Below are 20185 nucleotides of genomic sequence, written 5' to 3'. Positions count from 1 at the left end.
GTAAAGACTGGGTTATCTGGAGGGAAACATTCGTCAAAAGACCTCGCTAGCACTAACCCGGAAGCCTGAGGCACCCGTGACCAAGGAGACCGATAAAACCTACTCATGAGCATGACGACCTGGGAACTAATAAGTTTGGAAGCCTAAAAAAATCAATAGTATGAATAAAAAAAACATGCTAAAATCATCGTTAAAAAATCCCGAGATCGGTTAAATGCAGCTCTCCACTCATTTCTCTCATTAGCTAATCTCAACATGCTCGTATGCCTAATCCATCTCTTTCCTTCATCGCCTGCCTCAAATATTGCATCCGAGGTCTCAATTCGCCGGAAACGTCGCATGCTTTCCAATTTCCCTAAAAGATAGAGTTTTTTCTGCCGCCCCCGTGGAGATGGCATTTAAGCCCACTTCTGACCTTATGTCGGCAACCCACTAGAATTCTCAGCTTTCGCGCCTCCCTTGCGTAACGGCATGCGTTCGCTTTTGTCCTGCCCATTCGGAAGTTACGCGAGGGAAATGGGATCTTTGGCAACTGCGCGAGTCAAAACAAGTATTTTACCCATGTATTCGCCATAGACGACATCCATTGAGGTTGGAAAGTATGGTATGGTATTTGGAGGAGGCGACCGACAGCTGAGGTTATTTGCGCCATGAAGGAAGGGTATGGAAGGAAGGGTGGAGAGAAACCCGGAGTCGGCATTAGCCTGCTCTTAACGAAAGGTGTCTAGGGGACCACGGCTTAACGTCCCATCCGACGGACGGAGTGTTGAGCTTGAAACGTCCTCCACACTTCACTCAAGCAGGGATCGGGTAGTCTCTGGAAATTCTCTGCCACCGCCGAGATTTGAACCCGAGCCCATGGGGTGGGAAGCCAACACTCTAGCCACTACACCAACCCGATCCCCGGTTGGAAAGTATAATAAGAGCTCAGAGAATGTGGATAATCAATCCTTTCGTACTTAAATACTCGCTTTTTCTAGCTACCAGTATCAACTGTTGCGCTATAGCAAGGGTGCTAAAGCAAATAATTTTAAAAACTATTAAAGCGCTGATATAGTTTTCTTAAAATGTTGGTTTCATTCACCTTTTCCGAGCCAAATGTTACAACTTGGACGATAACTTGCCCCTCCCACCCCCTAGCTTTGATCCTGAGTACGCCTTTGCTGGGAGACACTGGTTATAGCGTGAATCAATAAAAGACTTCAACTCAGATCGAGTGATACTTCATTTAAAGGACTAAATTCGCCTAAAAAGGTATTCTTGCTGAGAGTACTTTAATAAATATGTTAGTTTGCCAAGCAACGAGGGCAAAACATCATCGATAAAGAAGTAAACACAGATCACAACTGAAAATTACAAATAGCAACAAACTGGAGGTACAGGGAAACGTTGCAAAGGCTCTATTCAATTCACGCTCATAGCCGAAGAACGCTTTTTAACCCTCTTACCACGCGCCACCTACTTGGGATGGCACTGGCGTGAAATGCCAAAGGTATTTAAATTATATGTAACGTCTTCGAGATAATATTCTATAGTGTCATTTTTTGGTGTAACAAAATGTGTTTTTATTTATTTTACTCTTATTACATTGATTTTTCCCGGTATAATTAATCCTGATTTTCTCATTCAAGAGTTTGACCCATCCAGTCATGGTGTCCATTAAAATGGACATGAACTTTACGGGATTTCAACCTCTCAGTGTGCATATTTGACCATGAATATGGACATAAACCATAAAATTTATTTCGTAAAAAGTAGCCATTCTTTTTGGCAAATTATCATTAAATTTAAAGAATAAAAAGAATAATTTTCATTGGCGTAGAGAAAAAATATTTCACTGGTAATGTTAATTGTCGCATAATTATTAATTTGAACAATGAACTACTTCAAATCCGATATTTCGGCTCATGGCACTTTTCGGCTGAGAAACAAAAGACGATGTATCGGCCCGTGGCATCAAGAGGGTTTGCGAAAAAATCTTGTGTAGTGGCAAATTTTTGCACAGTAGGGCCAATCCTAATTAACCTTAAAACCCCTCCTAACCCCTGTGTAATGTCCGCTTAACGTGGCTTTTTTGACATATATCGTAAATAACTCGAAATCGTGAGCTCTAATGAAACGATACAAGAATGCAACACTGCAAGGAAGCGAGTGCACAAACACCTAGCAACACAATTCCAAGGCTAAAGCCGAAGTTTGAACTCTTGTGATATTTGGTGAAGGCTAACTGAAAGGGAAAAGCGCAGGCTTCATTTTCACCAGACCAGAGGTAAACCTTAACCCCCTTAACCCTTTCACTGCTGTGGACGTACCTAGTACGTCCGCACGGCAGACTGCGGTGGACGTACTTTTTCTTCCTCCTTGCCATGCGGTCAGCACTTTCGCCGAAGCACTTCAAAGGGACCCTTTCCTCGACGAACTCACCCACGCAGGACCGTCTCATCGGCCCTACCAGCGGGGGCCCTACCTCCGGAAAAGTGACCGCTCTGACTGCAATTTGAAATTCAATCAATCAATCCGATCATCACAATATGATTGTCTTCATCGCACTCCTGCCAATCAATCAATCAAGTACGTCTTTGAAACGTGTTTCTGCGATGAAAAATAATGATTTTGTTAACTTTGATATAATGGCCGTTTTCCGGTGGTCCGCAGCCACGTTTTGTCGGAAATGCACACGAAATTGGAAATATCAATGGGGAAAAATCATTTGCCTTCTCCTAGAATCGAAGTCGGTTTCCCCAAGTGTTGCCCAGTTCTCGAACCGCTCGCGGTAAATGTAATCTTTCATTTTAAAATTACTATATTCTATTAGTTCTGGGTTGATTTAAATTAAAACGTTGATTTTACACTAGATGTCACCCCCATAGAAAGAGAGACGGAGGCCTAGCAGTGGGTATTGCCGGAGGACTAGCAATGTCTTAACTATGCATAAATGGGTGTTATTTTATGCTAGCACATGTTGTGCGTACAGCAAACCAATGATGAAATATAAAAAAACCATGAGCTTGCATTTCAAACGTAGCAAATAAGAACGATGTTTCTGACACCTAACGGTCGAAAATCGTAACGGTGGAAACGTGATAGCGAAGGTGATCATGTACGTAGGACAGGACATGTACCACGGCACGTTTTGAACAAATGGACGGCTTTGCTTTGATGAGGAAATACGCTCCTAATGTTGGGTACAAGGTGTCACAGGGCGGTAAAATTATATTAGCTCAAAAATCTCTGCTCACCTCTGTAGAAGGATGATCTTAAAAAGCAATAGCTGAATATGCTACGAGAATTGGAAAGCAAATGACTCAATGCGTTAGCTTTTTTGTGGTTTTCAATTTCAGCAACTCTTTTGGAGCACCATCCCAGCCGCAGAAAAACCTGTTCACCATCTCAACTGTCACCCCTATAATTGTGTGAATTGCATTGAACACATATTTTACATGCGATTAGAGGTCGCTGCTTTACGTCAACGTCATAGATTACTGTACCTAAGCACTATTCTGTTTGGAGCCATGAGAACAATTTGATTGACTTACACTAATTGTTTGCTACCACTTTAAATGGCCGCTCTCGAACGATCGCTCTTTCGAATGTAAACAAAGGCGATGGTGCTGCCACCTTCAACCGTTTTATCCGCGACTTCAAAGGCGATTATTGCATACCAGCGTATGGTTGAGCAAATACTGATAGAAGGGAGTACTCTTTTTCAACCTACAGATCAAATGAGTGTGTTCTATCACCTTTGCCTATGATGGGACGAAGTTATTTCTTCTTCATTGTGGTGATAATTTTATGTCCTATTTTGAGAGGTAGGTACGTATTTCCTTGGAGTATATTGTGTACAGTGCAACATGATTGCTCGGATTATATTGTTATTTATAGAATTTTATTAGAGTGAGTGGCAATATTGCTTATTATGATTCATTCATACATGATACGAAGAAGGTGTATCTTCACTAAAGGTTTGTTTACATTTTTTCCCTAAGTTCCTCCGGAATATTAGTTTGGCTAAATGCCTTTCATGGGAATTCGGGTTGTATTCTTCAACTTTACTTGTCAATATATGCATGTGGGGTTCAGTGAATAAGAACGTCGAGTGAGTCATCGCTCGTTAATGTGATTTGCAGTGTATAATACATTTATGTGTTCGTTGGGAAAGCACTTGATCTTATTTCGTCAGTTACGGTTACCACAATCAATTCTGATGAACAGTGCAGAACCTAGGGTTATGAATGTCAATGTCATGTACATCACAATGGACTCAAATTTGTGCATTAGAAACATTTATTTGTTATTTGAAACATTGTACTGTAACTCGTTACTATGATATAGAATTGAGTAAGTGGAATGCAATTTTATGCCCTTTCGGTGATTAGTAGGGAACTCTTAAACAAATTCAGTGAGGTTCACCTTTCATTTTCTAAGATTATGTTTATTTCATTGAATTTATTCACATCAGAGTAATCGTTTTCAAGAAATGCCTACTTCTTGTTCAGAGCATTTAGTTTATTTGGCTTAACAAATTCATCTAGTTAAAGGGTTTCTGTCTGTGAGACAGACAGTATACTGTAGGAATTGGAATTCATGGAGACCGGTTGCGATATTAAAAAGCTCCACATCAATTATAACATTCGCATTATCCTAAAGCCTTGTTTTCTTGATTCGTGTGACTGTGTGGGTAGATCATTGCATGATTGGAACGAATGCTTAATTTGAAATGGACGCGGGCTTCGCGCATTCGTTCGTGAGGCGAACCATGGCGCGCCGGTTTCGGATGGCGAAGAGTAAGAGTTCAAGACTTTCTTTCGTGGGTACCTACATCTCGTAAAAAAAGAATGCAGAATGATAAACAGCAGACACAATACCTGCATTTGCATTAATTTTACCTTTTATTTTACAAAGCGGGCTTTTAATTCTGATTTACAGGTTTTACTCTAGTCCTGCCGTCTCTTGGAATGTTCACGGACTTAAAGCACGAGTTATCTTTCATTACCAGTTATTCCTTTGTTAACTTTTTTTCTTCTTTTAAGTCAGTCATCTGCAACGTTATGCAGCCGTCGCAAAGTCCGAGTCGGTGATGAAGTCGATACAAGAACCATTATCGAAAGACGGTCTCGATTGGTTGCGGGAATGTCTATGTTGGGTTCGAGACTATTTGCGCAACGTTCTTCGTCACAACTCGAATGATGTGATATAGCGCCTCAAGCGTTATATATTCGTCAAAATTTTTCACTGCAATAGCTGCCTACTTTTACTTTCGACTAATACGTGTGGGCAGTTACTACAAAAAGAGTTTTGCTACTGTAGTACTGCTGTAGCCAGTGGCGCCGACGCCATGGGGCCTGAGGGGGCCCGAACCCCTCAAAAATTCGTTATGGGTGTGAGGAAAAAATGTGTCAGGCTTGTCTATTTTCCCCGGAGCGTCCAGATATCGAGATTCGAGTTATCAGGATTCTAATGTTGTGATATGACTCTTCTAAAATGCTTAAAAAACTTAAAACTCACTACTTATAAAATTTCCCGGGGCGAGATCCCCGGTTTGGGCTTCCCAATATTTTTGTAAGTCGGCATCCCTGGCTGTAGCTAATCAGCGGCGGATACATATTGGTGCCCCCCTGACCCCCTCCATATGGGGTGCCCCCCAGCAATGCGGGCGGCCGCCTGCATTGGAGAGTCACAATTGTAACTTTTTAATGTCACAAATTGCATTGCATAAAAATCATTGTCTTTTATAAGTGTATATTTAGTTGAAATACAACTTTTTTTAATCTTAAATTTTACATGTGACTAGACAATTTTTTCATCAAAAGTAAAGGTAGCTCAATATATCTTTTGCACCCCCCCTCTTGAGTTTTTTTTTTGTATCCGCCACTGTATCTAACTCAGGCAATACGGGAAAAAGGCTGTTTTTTTATTTTAATGGAAGCCAAAGTGCTGACATTATAAAATCTGTAAAGGTATCACTTGAAAAAAAAAACAAAATTTGTAAACTTGAAAGAAAAGTAAAATCAAGCTTGTTGGTAATTTAAAATCATAAAAGTTGCAAGAAAATGCTTTTTCATTAGTATAACATGGAAGCCCATTGCATTTTTGATCCATTAACTTTTTATTGTATTCTTTATATGAGGAAGATGGTGGAGGGTGTACGTTAACTGGACTATGAAAACAAATAAAGGAATCTAACATGCTGTGGTCGATTGAAAAATATGGAATTTACTCTGGAAAACCAGTGAATTCTGGAAATAATATTCCCTCTGAAAAGTCATGAATGTGGAGGAAAATGAAAAGCCTGGAGGAATTATTTTTGCTTTAAAAGTAAATAATTGTGTTTTTTCCTTAGGTAAAGTGAATATTTGAGATATTAGAACATGCCATTCTCAATGTGCCACTCAGATGGTTCATCATAACTGTTAAAATGATGGTGCATCATAACTTTATGCAGACTTTTACCTTACGTTTTAATGATATTAGTATTCAACTGAACTTTTTAAAATTTTCATCCCACATAAAGATCAATTTAAATAGTTATCGTGTGTAAAGTTGAATATTTTGTAATATATATTATTAATTGGTAAAGAAAATTTTGACAGTTATCTTTATTGTCTGAAATAGTCAATATATTTCATTTTCATTTTGAAGTGGCCATATTTTAAAATAAATAATGCAGTTTATAGCTTTTTTCTACCTTCTCAACTGTAATTATCTTCTTTACTTTTTATTCTTACTGTGTGGTGGGGTTGATGGAAGTTTTATTCACTTGCAATTATTTTTCAATTTTGCTATTGTCCTACAGCATTTTATCCTGGTACACCTTATCAGTGTCATTATCATGGGATTACTGCAAAATATTCACTATCAATTATTTGTTCACAGGATCCCGAGGGTGTAGGATCCTATCAGGGTCACTCAAAGCTGTTGGAGAAAAGCTGCTAATGGCACCCATGAGAATGCGGGGAAAGCAGCCATGCTACTTGCTGGTGGGGCTTGTATTCATTTCTATTTTCCTGTACTCATCGTACAGCCCACCTGTTCACTACATTGAGAGACAAGACTTAGGTAAGAATAATGGTAGAAATGGCATCGATCAGTGTCGTAACTATGGGGGGGGGGGGAGTTGAGGCGATAGATTTTACAAAGCCTCAGACAAGTTTTTAAAGTATACCGGGACTAGCCGCTGTGATAACTTTTACGGGAGTCACCCGCAATGCACAATCGTGCGAAAGATCCACAGAGAAAAAATCATTCGCCTTGACCGGGATTTGAACCCGGATCCCCCGATTTCCGGTCGAGTGCTTTAGCCAGTTAAGCTACCGAAGCGTCATTCTTCCCTGTGGACCGGACAAGGTGTTAGATTAAGGTAGTGTCCGAAAAATATCCACAGGGAAGAATGACGCCTCGGTAGCTTAACTGGCTAAAGCACTCGACCAGAAATCGGGGGATCCGGGTTCGAATCCCGATCAAGGCGAATGATTTTTTCTCTGTGGATCTTTCGTACGCCTCAGACAAATTTTATAGTATACTTATGTTTTCCCTGTTGTGATGATTTCCCGTGGAATTATGAGTGAAACCTAAGTGCCAAAATGATGTAAAATATATTTCCAGGCGTGTCATTTTTTAAAAATTTTGGAACTCCCTGTTGCCTGGGGGGGGGGGGTAACCCCTCAGGTCCCCTCATCCCCCCAAAGCATATTCCTAGTTACGCCACTGGCATCGACAATTGGAAAACAGGTAATTTGACATTCTATAATTTGACAAACTGAGTGTTCTGCCTATCATCAGAGTGACCACACTTCATGCTACTTCATTTGGCATGGAGATACAAAGAATCTATGGGAAAATGCTAAGAACTCTGGAAAAAATCATTGTGGTTAAAGCCAAATGGTGATACTTCTGTTATTATTTCATGTTTAGGTATATTTCTGGCATTTGAATGTCCCACTCGTTGATGATACCCACTTCATCACTTTGTGTGGTCCTGTAATCTTGGCATAAGCCTTGTCTACCCTTAGAAAGATAAACTGGATGATCTGAAATTTTCTGAAGTTTCCCCAGAAACTCCGAGGTTTTTCACATTTAATGTTGGAAAAGCTAGTGGTTGTGAGGTATTTCTGAATCTCCAATGATCTGACATAATTTTAAATATTTCTGAGGTTGCCTCTAAATTCAGAGATGGTAATGTGATAACCACAATTAAAAAGTTGGAAAGTTTGAAATGGGACCTCAGGTTTTTTGTGGAGATAGCATTCTTCCCTGTTGCTTTTAGATTTTGGGATGACACTTAGAGTTATCCCTATTTTGAGCATACTGGCTGGCAAATTATATTTTTTAATTACCTATATCAACAAATTTGTATTATAACTATACACATTTGAATACCAGCTGAAAGTCTTGTTTGAATTGGTCCTGACTGGGACTGAAAACTAGAAGCTCCCTTTGCTGCAGCAGTTGCGTGTGCTTTTAGGACAGTTTATCGTGATTTCGAAGGAGGTTTATGAATGGAATCCATTACAATCAGTGTAGGATTCTGATGTCTCCTATCACATTTGTTGAGATAGTGTGGCGGCATTTTCAAAAGCCTTCCTGCTTTTTTCTTCAAGTTGAAGCTCAGTTATTTGATGACAGCTTTGGGCAAGCCATCTATAGGATGGCAATGCACCTCCATCAATATCTCGATGTGAAGTCTTACTACCATTGTGCCCAAAATCCCCTGCCTCTGTGGTAACCTCTACTTCTACAAGCATTCACTATTACTAGCATTCCGAACATTCACTATTATTCACTAAGTCTGAATCATTAGATCAGAAAAGAAGCAATTGGGCTATAAAATATAATGGCTATACATATGGCTATATAATGGCTATATATATAATGGCTATGGTATACTGTATTAAATAGCTACAAAAATGGAATAGCCTTGAAAAGGCCCTCAAAAGGGAGAATACACGCTCTCGGCCACCCAAGGAAGGTCATTCCACGAGGAGACTCCATCGATGGAACCAGCATCATGCATGACCATTCAATGCATTGAGTAAACATCAGAAAGAATAGCCAGAATATGAGTCCCATTTGCAGAGCTGATGCTGGCACATGAGGAGACTCATTCCTTTATGATGCCAGTTTTGATACTGTATCCACCCAGTTGCGATTGAGATGCTGTCAGTGGCATACAGCTGCTTGTGCTGGTGACTTTGGCATCATGTCATTGAGGAGTGTGAATTGCAATTTGGAAAAAATGGGGTCATTATGTAAATTAGTAGGATGTGAGTGACCACATGATGTTATCCTGCGTTAAGCCGGGTGATTTTTCATTGCAAATAGTTTGAGATGTAGGCAATGGATCGATAAATAGAAAATATTGGTCTTATTTTTCAAACATAGTCACAATAGGCAACAAAAACTATCATTGAATAAGGCTATTGCTTTAACGTTCCTTTGTTGTCACTCTACAATGCAATGCTCACCTTTTTTCCTCTTTCTCATTCCAGGGCAAAACATTACCCGAACTGCAACACAATACCTCCCGGAAACAGGGGCCCAGCCAAATGCTGAGAAAGTTGTGTCATCCACTGAGTGGGAGGAGACGCCTTTGACCCTTGGGTCGGCTGCTGTAGTGCCATCATCATCTCTCCTACCTTCTGCAAACTCGGAGAACACCGTTTCCACCCACGATGCCGAGACTCCAAAGCAAGGGAAGGCTGCGCCAAACACTGTGGAGGAAGTGGTGCCAGCTGTCGCGACATCGGCACGAGAGCAGTGGGAAACAAAACCAGTGAAGAAGGACCCCCCTCCGTCGGTTCCCGTGGTGCACAGCAACGGAACGGATGAAATGCCATCAATGACCACGCCCATGGCTCGTGGCGTCATCACCTCATCCCTCTACGATGCTGGGTTTGATACTGCATCCACTCAGCTGTGCGAGGATGCTGGCAGTGGGATGCAGCTGCTTGTGCTGGTGACGTCGGCGCCACGCCATGCTGATGCGCGAATGGCGATTCGGCAGACGTGGGGGCATTATGGCGTACGGCGGGACATGAGTATAGGCTTCCTTGTGGCTAATCCAAAGGATAATGAAACTGTTCGCCAGTTGGAAGCTGAGTCAGCACTATATTCTGATATCATTAGAGCTAAGTTTGTGGACTCCTATGTGAATCTCACACTGAAGACAATTTCTATGTTTGAATGGGTGGACACTTATTGCCCAAAAGTGCATTTTGTTTTAAAGACAGATGATGATATGTTTATAAATGTACCTCGCCTTCTTAGTTTTATAAACAAACATTCTGGAGACAAGAGGACAATATATGGTCGGCTCGCCAAAAAGTGGAAACCTATTAGAAACAAAAAGTCAAAATATTATGTTTCACCACAGCAGTACAAACCTGCTGTGTTCCCTGACTTCACCACTGGACCAGCTTATCTATTAACTAGTGATACCATACATGACCTCTATGTGACTACCTTAAATAGGACTTATCTTCATCTTGAAGATGTTTATACCACTGGAATTGTGGCTCAAGACTTAAAGATAAAGCGTGTTCATGCAAATGAATTCATGAATAGACGAATATTGTTCCATGCTTGCAACATACAAAAGGGAATTAGCATCCATATGGTGAAATATCCTGAACAGTTTGACTTGTGGAAGAAGCTTTTGGATGGTAGGGCAAAGTGCAAATAGTTTTGTCTTAGTATGCGAAATATTAACTGTATGCACTACTCATGTTGGTACCAAGAATGTATTAGGTTGATCACTGGATGGCTTCCAGTCTCACGTGTAAAGTGAATCAGTTTCAACTGTGATGAATGAGTTGTACAACTCAGAAGCAACATTCCTTGTGGACAATTTTTTTCAAGACTCCTGAGCTTATGAGCTTATAGATTGTTTTTACTGAACAGACAAATTTGGACGAATATTTATGGTGGATTTGTCATTTTAAAAAGTCTGGAGCTGCATATTTTTGAATGTATGTTGTGATAATTATTTGATAACCATACTGAAGCAGCAGGAAATTTAGTTTTATTAACAAAGGAGGCATTTTGCCAAAGAAATAATGCATTGTATTTTTCTTTAAATATATTTTTTCAAAAATGTGGAGTTTTAATGAAAACCAAGAAGTATTTCTCATTAAATCTTGATAATGAAATTTTTTTACTATTTTGAATCCCATGGACAGTTGGAGTCTGTTTGGTAACACTGCGTACTTCTTATCTTTCATGTGATGGTGAAGTTCTCTTGTCCCTGTGCCTGAAAATTGTCTCAACTTTGGCATTTATGGTGGTATTTGCTCCCTAGCTTCCTTTTTTACATAGAATTTTGATGAACACAGGCACCCAATTGGCCAGATTTTTTGGATGGAAAGGTCAACAAGAATTGGGACTATCCCTTTCATTTGACTTTTCAACATACCCAACAAAAATTATTGTTGAACATATCTTTCTATAATGAGATAATCTTTCCAAAACGTACAAAGACTTCAAAACTCCTTGTGTTTCATTGATTTTCATGATGAATACTCCCTGGTATGCAATAAATTGTCAATATTTACTGGTTTGGCATCACTTTTTCATTTCTGAAATTGCCTTCCAGTATAAGTATTTGGTAAAGTAATAAAAAATTTGAAGTTTTCGTTATTATTTTATTTCTGTAATTATACATCTCTTTTGAATTGCCAAGAACCTAGAAAGTTACTTCAGTGAAATCTCTCAAAACCTTGTAGTGGGACTGTTGTGTCTAATTAACTATAGCACATTTCCAATATAATATATGATGCCTATCTTTAGTTTCAGTCTTGGGAAATGGCGTAAATCAAAGCAAACTTATGTGATACCTTTGCTTCATTTTGCTTCATAGCTGTTATTCATAAATTTGATTTTGAGTTTCATGTCATCATTTTGACTCAGCATCCTATTTATGTTTCATTTCCTTCAAAAACCTAGTTCAGAAAGTACCTACATATGTAATAGAAAAGGAGAGATCGCGCTGAGGAATAAAAACACATCTGTTCTCTTTGAGAGCAGAGGAAAGGCTCATTTATTCATTAATCATGCCATGCATTGATACATCATGCAAAAAAAGAAACATGGTATGAAATCAAAAGCAAAATAAATAATACTGCAGAATTAACAAATGTGATAAACTTCAGCACACTTCCTGGTATTTCACAATCACACATTCTGCAGTCCTTGAATTCCCAACGATTCAATCAAACTCTCAATACATTGCCCCACAAGTTGCTTGGTAAAAATGTCTGCAATCATGTTCTCACCTGGAACATGTTCAATTAGCACTCTATTTATTTCCACCAAATTCCTCACAACATGGTGGCTACAAATCTATTTATTTTGTCCTCCTTTTGTAGGTGGAAGTCTCAGACACAAATACAGCCAACTTAAATAATCGGAAAACAGTTACATTGATATCCTTTATAATACGTTCTTACACTAATTTTTGCTGGTACATTGCCTCTTTGGAGGTCTAGCAGATGGTTATGTATTCAGCTTCAGTTGTTGATTGTGTTACCACAGACTGCTTCTTGCAATGCAAAGACATAGGTCCACCACAAAATAAAGGATACAATACAAAAAGTAAATAGGACAAAATACAAAAAGTAAAGGAATAAAATACATGTCTGTGCTCTTTGAGAGCAGGAAAAACACTCATTTATTCACTAATCTATCACTTGCACCCTCAGGACCAGTCTTTATTTTGTATACCCACCCATTTTATGCAACATTTTCATTTGCAGGCCCTGGAAATTAAGTAAATGCGCACCTTATATTTTCTTGAAGATAAAATTTCCTAATCCATTGCATTTTTGCACTGACCTTTATGCCCTCTAGCTAGTGCTTGTTTCCACGTTTCTGGTTCATCATTCGAGCTCTCAAGCTCAGCTTTGTACACCAAAAAGTCTGGGTAATCATGGAGTTTTCTGTGTCTTTAAGGGTATTTACATCCTCCTATCTCTTACAGTAGAATTTTCTGAACTGTTAGCAGAGGTTTGCAAACTCCTCAAATTGTGTCCTTCAAGATCTCTGAATTACCTCATTAGGTTTAGCATATCTCACATGGCACATCTCTGAGGTATCAGAAGGGCCCTCATTATATTTTTAATTGGAAATTTATTTTCATGAAGCAACACACTTCTCTCCAACACTATTTGATATGGATTTTTGGGTTAAATTTAATGATATCCTTTCTCTCTCTATGGTACCCCACAACAATACACTCTCTCCTTTCTATCTCCGAGTTCCTTGAATTTTTCTTTTGGAACATGAACATGCATGAACTGCATTCAAAAAGTTTTCGATGATGAACATTGACTTTCTATCCCGTCCATGCTTCAAGTGGAACTTTTCCTTTTCTTACCACTGTAGGAGACATAATTTTAAGATAAACTCCAGCATTAACTGCCTCCCCCAGTACTTGTTATTAAGACCAGCTTGTTTTAGCATACCCCTACTTTTTTCTAAAATGGTTCGACTTGCCCTCTCGAAAATATCAATGCCCTCCAAAAGACTTGTGGGCCACAAACATCTGAGTGAATGAGGCCTGAACTGTTTTTTGCTCTTTGGGCACTTCCCCTCGGAAATAGTGCTGTTAATTGTTTGGCCCTTATGCAGCTATTACACTCAATGTCTATGCACTCTAGATCCAGGACAAGATTTTCCATTGCCATGCAGATCATGTTACTCCTGTGGCAGAGCTCTTAAATTCGAGCGCCGTCACCAAGGCCAGCCACCTGACCGAGGTCGTTGCCCTGGGACCCTGAGGTCCCTGCGGCCGCCCTAAGAGGCGTATCCGTTTCCGTCAGCATCGGTTGGACTACCAACTCTAACCTTTTCCAATTTTTTTCCTCCAAACACTTGCCAATTTTCTGCCTTTTTCTTTGTTTTCCCTTTTTTTCCTCTCCACGCTAAGGTAACTCACTGCCAGGGGGACGTGGCGGAGCTCTTAATTTCAAGCGCCATCACCAAGGCCAGCCACCTGGCCGAGGTCGTTGCCCTGGGACCCTGAGGTCCTTGCTGCCGCCACCAGGGTAAGTGGAGCCTAGTGCCAGGGAGGTGCCGCGAGAGAGAGATGCTGACAACACAGCAACGGAGAAGGACTATCGTGCGTGAGAGACATTAAGCAAGTTTATCGCTTACCATCGCAGTAAACATGGTCGAATTTACTTTCGTTTACTTTATTGAAGTGAGGTTGATTACCCGAGTACCCTTAACCCCTTCACTCCTATTTAAATGAGCTATCCTTCGATGCTACAGGTTAAAGTCACAATTATACCTATTTTCTACTAAAATGGCTACTGGTCTTGCGTTTGAATCTGCAGGGTGGCTGTTATACAAGTAGGTATTGAAAAAGATGGATAAAATCTACATAAAGAGCACTAATTTATTGAAATTAATATCACACATGCGGCATTGTATAAGAATCTTGATACATACTTTAAAATTAAATGTAAGCACCTGTGGCATTGGCTAATAGTCTTAAACGACCAGGTAAACTGTCTTCTGGAGGAAGTTGCATGGATATTGCTCATAACTTCATTAATCCTTGCTTCCAATTGCTCCAGTTTGTGCGGTTTTATTCAGTGTACCTTATTTTGTGCCCAGTCCCATAAAAAAAAGTCACATGGTGTCAGGTCTGGATTTCTTGCAGGCCACTCATAAGGTCCGCATTTCCCAAGCATCCAGGAAATTTCTCATCCAACCACACGCATGACACTTGCAAAGTGAGGTGGTGTGCCATCTTGCATAAATATAATGTCATTGATTTTATCCCATGCAGATACAGTGGCCATCTGATCAGGGACGCCGACTTACAAAAAATATTGGGAGGGCCCAAACCGGGGATCTTTCCCGGGGAAATTTTATAAGTAGTGAGTTTTAAGTTTTTTAAGTATTTTAGAAGAATCATATGGTCAACATTAGAACCCTGATAACTCAAATCTCGATATCTGGATCCTCCGGGGAAAATCAACAAGCCTGACACGTTTTTTCCTCACACCCATAACGAATTATTGAGGGGGCTAAACCATGGGGCCCCCTCAAGCCCCATGGAGTCAGCACCACTGCATCTGATAATCACAGCCTTATTAATGCCCTGCATGTGCAAAATTTTTTTCATTATGATTGTTTCAGTACTAAAAATTCTGCAGCTATTTTATAATCCCTACTTATGTATACATGCACCATTCACCCAGTTTCATCATAATCAGGGACTTAAAGCAGGAGAACACCCAAAATTTAGACATAATACTTATTATCTCACATTACCACCCTCTTGGGAGAAAACTGGAATCAAGCCATTCTAAACCATTGCACTAACAGACACTAAGTTAGCAGAAAGTTAGGGGACATTGACAATGTTCTTGACGGCGACTAAGCCATAGATACCCTTACCATAAATACCACCAATACCAGCTGTTTTCAGTGTTTCATTTCCAGCGCAATTCGTGACTTTACTATCTGTTTCAATATATCAATTAAACAATTTTTATTGCCAAACATGTGTGATGAAGCATCAAAGTCAATACACCAGCAATTATTGTTACTCACAGCACTCATAGGGGCTATGAGGCTCCAGAGTGTTGTGCCCAAGCCTTCTTCTCCACCACCATCATTACTATTTCCTCTCTTACCTTTAAACCAACATTTGGCAGCTGTGTACAGTAAAGCCTCTTTAATTGTAATGGAGGGGATCAAAATTTGGGTAATTTGATGCATGAAGGTTCACTATAGAGAGGTTTTAGTGATATGCACCATTTTTTCCTATCCTTTGGAAATGAAAGGCGCTACTCTCTTTTAAACCATCATATTCATGATTTTAAATAAACATGCATGCATTAGTGAATATATATTTATTATTTAATGATAACACAAAGCGAGCAATATCGCATGATTTTTACCATGATTCAAGAGAAAACAATGTGATCTCTCTTAATTCAACAGTCGCTTAAAATGATTAGGATAGTGGGATATCTTTTTTCTTATTTACTTAGGTATGCTCTCATATGGAACAAAATGGCCACAACTAATGGTTAACGTGAAAATTACAGCATTTTAAAGGTGTAAAAGAAAAAAAAATAAGTGTGAAACATTTATTGCTGAAAATGCCATTCCATGTACGTGATCGCAGCTGCATTAATGGTCTCTAGTTGTCTCAGTACAATTTGCAGAGGTAGTTAGGCAGTTTTGGGGGAGTCTCCTTGGTATGATAAGTGGAGGTTTTATGAGATAAAGAGTTTCACTACAAAGAGGTTTGCCAATAAATTTACAAGTAAATCTGATGGGACCATAGGGGTGGTATGAATTATGGAGGTTTATGATGTAAAGAGGTTCACTAAATAGAGGTTTTACTGTATGTTGGTTTCTTACAACAAAGTCAGGTCACACCATACTGGCTGCCATGACGATACTGGTTCCAGTGATGTTTCGCCAACTGCTGGGCTGCTCCTGGTGAAGTTGCTGTTCCACTCCTGCATGCTACCGCATCTTTTCCACTGGACTTCCCTGTGGATGTTGAACTGTGGAGCTGGTTCCTTCTTGTGCCAGCTAGCAGTGCCTGACTGGATGCACCCCTATTCTCCGTTGCTCCCTCATGTCCTTATATATGTATTATTATAATCACTGATTAATTAATGCGCTCTTGTGATTATAATATATATTATTATAATCTCAAGAGGTCATTGCACACTGTTTTTGGCATCAAGTATTCTTTTTCAGAACACTATTCTCAATAAGCTGATTATGCCATTTGTATTCAGACCTCAAATTTTTTAAACATAGGCTGCAAACTCATCATCAACAGCTTAGTCATTTTCTGCAATTTTATGAATGATATTCTTCTTGGCCATACCTAGAGGCAGTCTGAGATGATCAAGGCCCTTGGCTGGGGCTCATGATCATCTTACAGGGAGATCCAGGGATCCTTTCCTGAAGAATTTTAGGAAATTGCATGTCCGGAAATGGATTTTGACGCTATCATGGCTCTTAGTAACTAGATGAAAGTTGGTAAAAAAAAATAGCAATTTCATGAGAAAAATACTATGGAAAGTGAGAATTTCATAGCTTATAAAATCAAATGATTCATTTTGTTTCTATTTTATGTTTAGTGAATTTGCTCCTTGAAACTACACTGAAATGCAAAACACCTTTAAAATAACCTTTTCGAATAACCCTTTCAATAAAGCATCAGGTTCTATTTTATCTTCTTACACCTTTGTTTTATTTGTTTTTTATATAATCTTTTTACACTTCGTATGTTGCAAATGAAGCAACTACTGAGAACATAGAATTTTATAATTGAAAAAACTTTGATTCGAGTACTCAGTGCCTATTGCCACATTGCCACAGGTGTAAACCTTTCATGTATGCTTCATGATAGACACAAGCATTGTAAGGGTCACCAGCTATTGCCGACCAGCTGACCTGGCAGACCACTCTTGGCCATTGAATAATCGAGGAGTGAACTAAAATTGTCGAGTTCAGTGTCAAGCAGTTCATCAAACAGGCAAATGCACCTATGAATTGCACCTCTGTCCTTGAACATGCCACATAGGATTTTCCAGGCTTACTAACACGTAACATGTTACATAATTAAATTGTGAAGTATAGCATACCCCATGTATTCTCCCCTGGTCAAAGTCAAAACGTGCGTGCCATTCCTAACTTGACAAATTAAATGCTGTGAATAATTTTTCACGTTTGACTCGCAAATTTATACTAGTACCTGGGTCCATCACCTAATAGAAAAGAAGAGATTGGAAGGAAAAATAAAAATACCTCATCCGTTTTCTATAGAATTTTCATAACAGTTTAATTAGAGGTCTGCAATTCCCCCACATTGTCCTCTTCAAGGTCTCACTGAATTAATTTCTACATTTCTCTTTAGGTTTAGCTTGCACATGAATCAATCAATCAATCTCTGAGGTATCAGAAGACCCAACAACACTCATATTACCTTGAATTGCCAAAGAGCTTTTGAAGTTATTCCAGTAAGGTCCTGGCAGTGGGAATGTTGAATAAAATTAACTATAACACATTTTATATATAATATATGATGCCAGTATCTTTATGTTCTGTCTTTTTCACCTTGGCGTTGGCTGGATTGCCATCTGGTCATTGGCACAGGGTGGTGCCGACATCATAAGCAGCTGCATCCCACAGCCAGCATCTTGACACAGCTGAGTGGATGCAGTGTCAAATTGTGGAGGGATGAGGTGATACATCCTGAGCCATGGGTATTGTCATTGATGGCAATTCATCCATTCCATTGCTGAGCACCACGGGAACACTCTTCAACTTTTTCAAAGGAATTCTTTTTGATATTTTCTACTGCATTCTTTATGTTCATTCTTTCTTATTGAGAATAGTGGATTATTCCTCTGAAAGGTCTGGCAAAAAATTGTGAATTTATCGTTTTCTCTGTCTCTATGTTTCAAAATCTAGTTATTTATTTGTTTTATTGAACTCTGATATTTAGTATAACTCTCCTGAAAATAAAAATATTTTTCCCCCTCAAAATCTCCTGTACTCTTGGTATTCATAAGCCTTGCATATATATCTGTGATAGCTTAGCAAAAGCTTTCATGTCTCATCTCATCTATAAACATCAATAACTTCTCTTAAAAAGGGTGAAATTAAAATTCTAAATGTTCATCTTTTGGACTGTATTAGCATCTTAGATATTTTTTTCTTATCTATATCACACACTTTAAAACAACATTTCAAATATCATTTCATACTTTCAATTGTTGTGATGTGCAAGCCTATTAGATAATTCAAGTATGCCGGGATTAGCCACAGTGATAACTTTACGGAGCCACCCGCAATGCACAAATTGTGCGAAAAAGCCACAGAGAAAATAATCATTTGTCTTGACCGGGATTCAAACCCCCATCTCCAGATCTCTGGTCAAGTGCTTTAGCCAGCTAAACTACTGAGGCATATCATTTGCCTCTGAGGAAATTTGAGGACTATACCAGACTATGTGGTATGGACTGCTGAGCATATGATGCGATGAGCCACAAATATTACAAAAGAGGATCTACAAGTCGACCTCGAAATGTGTTAGGCCTAGGAATTATGGGTTGGGGGGGGTTTAGGTGCAACAAATACCGGGGTGTGTGGGGGTATGGACTACCCACCAGGATAGGCGGTAGGTGCGAGATTAGTAAATTGCGGAATTTTAGGATAAATGGTTCAAAATGGTGAGTTTTACGGCTTTCTGAGGGATATTTTATTAATCCTTACACTATTCTATTAGTAATATCAATCCAATTAAGTAAAATGGATTAAACTTAAAAATTTCTCTGAGCTCTGGGGGGGGTTTTATCCCCCAAAACCCCCCCCTCGCTGCGCCACTGGAGCATTTGTATGGGTTTACAAAAAGAGTGACCGCTTTAATGTGGTCAAAGTACGGGCTTTGCTCTCCGGCTGTGGCGCTATGTGAATGATTTGGACTGCTTGTAGCACCATATGCTCAGCAATCTATACCACCTTGTCCGGAACAATCCACAAATTTCCACTGGCTAAAGCACTCGACAGGAAATTGGGTGATCTGGGTTCATATCCCAGACAAGGTGGATGATTTTTTACTCTGTGGATTTTTCGCACCTATTATATAATTTTCATCCAAATCAATTTTACTCGCCATGTGATTATATATCCGCCACTTATTGCCAAACGATGCAGAATCACAATTGTGATTATTTTATATCATAACATGGGACATAACATGTGTGTCTTGTAAATGTATATAATCACTTTAATGAAAACTTACTTAAACTTTTCATGTGACATCATTATTTTTTATCACGATAAAAGTAAAGGTAATTCAAGATATCTCTTGTGATATCCCTTGAGTTTGTTCTGCATCCGCTACTGTTTTCCATGCCAATGACATACCTGTATTCTAGATTTTAGTCTACTTTTATTGTTGAGATATTATTTAACAAATGTACTTTATAAGAAGGAATTTGATGGCTGTCGTGAAACACCAGTATTTGCCCATTTCTTAAGGTATGGCCATCAGATGTGATTTCCCAGGAAGTCATTGTGGAATTTCAGAGCATCAGGGTCTTGTCTTAAATTCAGCCTCCGTGATAAATAATGCAGCAAATATTTTTTTCTGAGTGAATAATTTTTTCCCCAATTTTAATATTATTTTATAGATATCAAGTCGTGT

At 39.2% G+C, this 20185-nt stretch overlaps 1 protein-coding gene across 6 annotated transcripts in view; it reads left to right on the top strand.

Moving 5' to 3' along the window:
• The window catches only part of LOC124170921 (beta-1,3-galactosyltransferase 5-like), a 460441-nt gene extending 448815 nt beyond the window's left edge, over nucleotides 1–11626 (top strand). For all 6 annotated transcript variants that reach the window (XM_046549979.1, XM_046549978.1, XM_046549980.1 and 3 more), the window contains 2 exons: nucleotides 6874–7056; nucleotides 9486–11626. In XM_046549979.1, coding sequence (XP_046405935.1) covers nucleotides 6933–7056; nucleotides 9486–10678 — 1317 coding nt within the window. In that variant the 5' untranslated portion in view covers nucleotides 6874–6932 and the 3' untranslated portion in view covers nucleotides 10679–11626. The remainder of the gene's footprint in view (nucleotides 1–6873; nucleotides 7057–9485) is intronic.
• The last annotated feature ends 8559 nt before the right edge of the window (nucleotides 11627–20185 follow it).

The sequence above is a fragment of the Ischnura elegans genome, chromosome X (assembly GCF_921293095.1).
Source record: "Ischnura elegans chromosome X, ioIscEleg1.1, whole genome shotgun sequence".
Lineage (NCBI taxonomy): Eukaryota > Metazoa > Arthropoda > Insecta > Odonata > Coenagrionidae > Ischnura > Ischnura elegans.
This window is presented reverse-complemented; position numbering and strand designations above follow the sequence as displayed.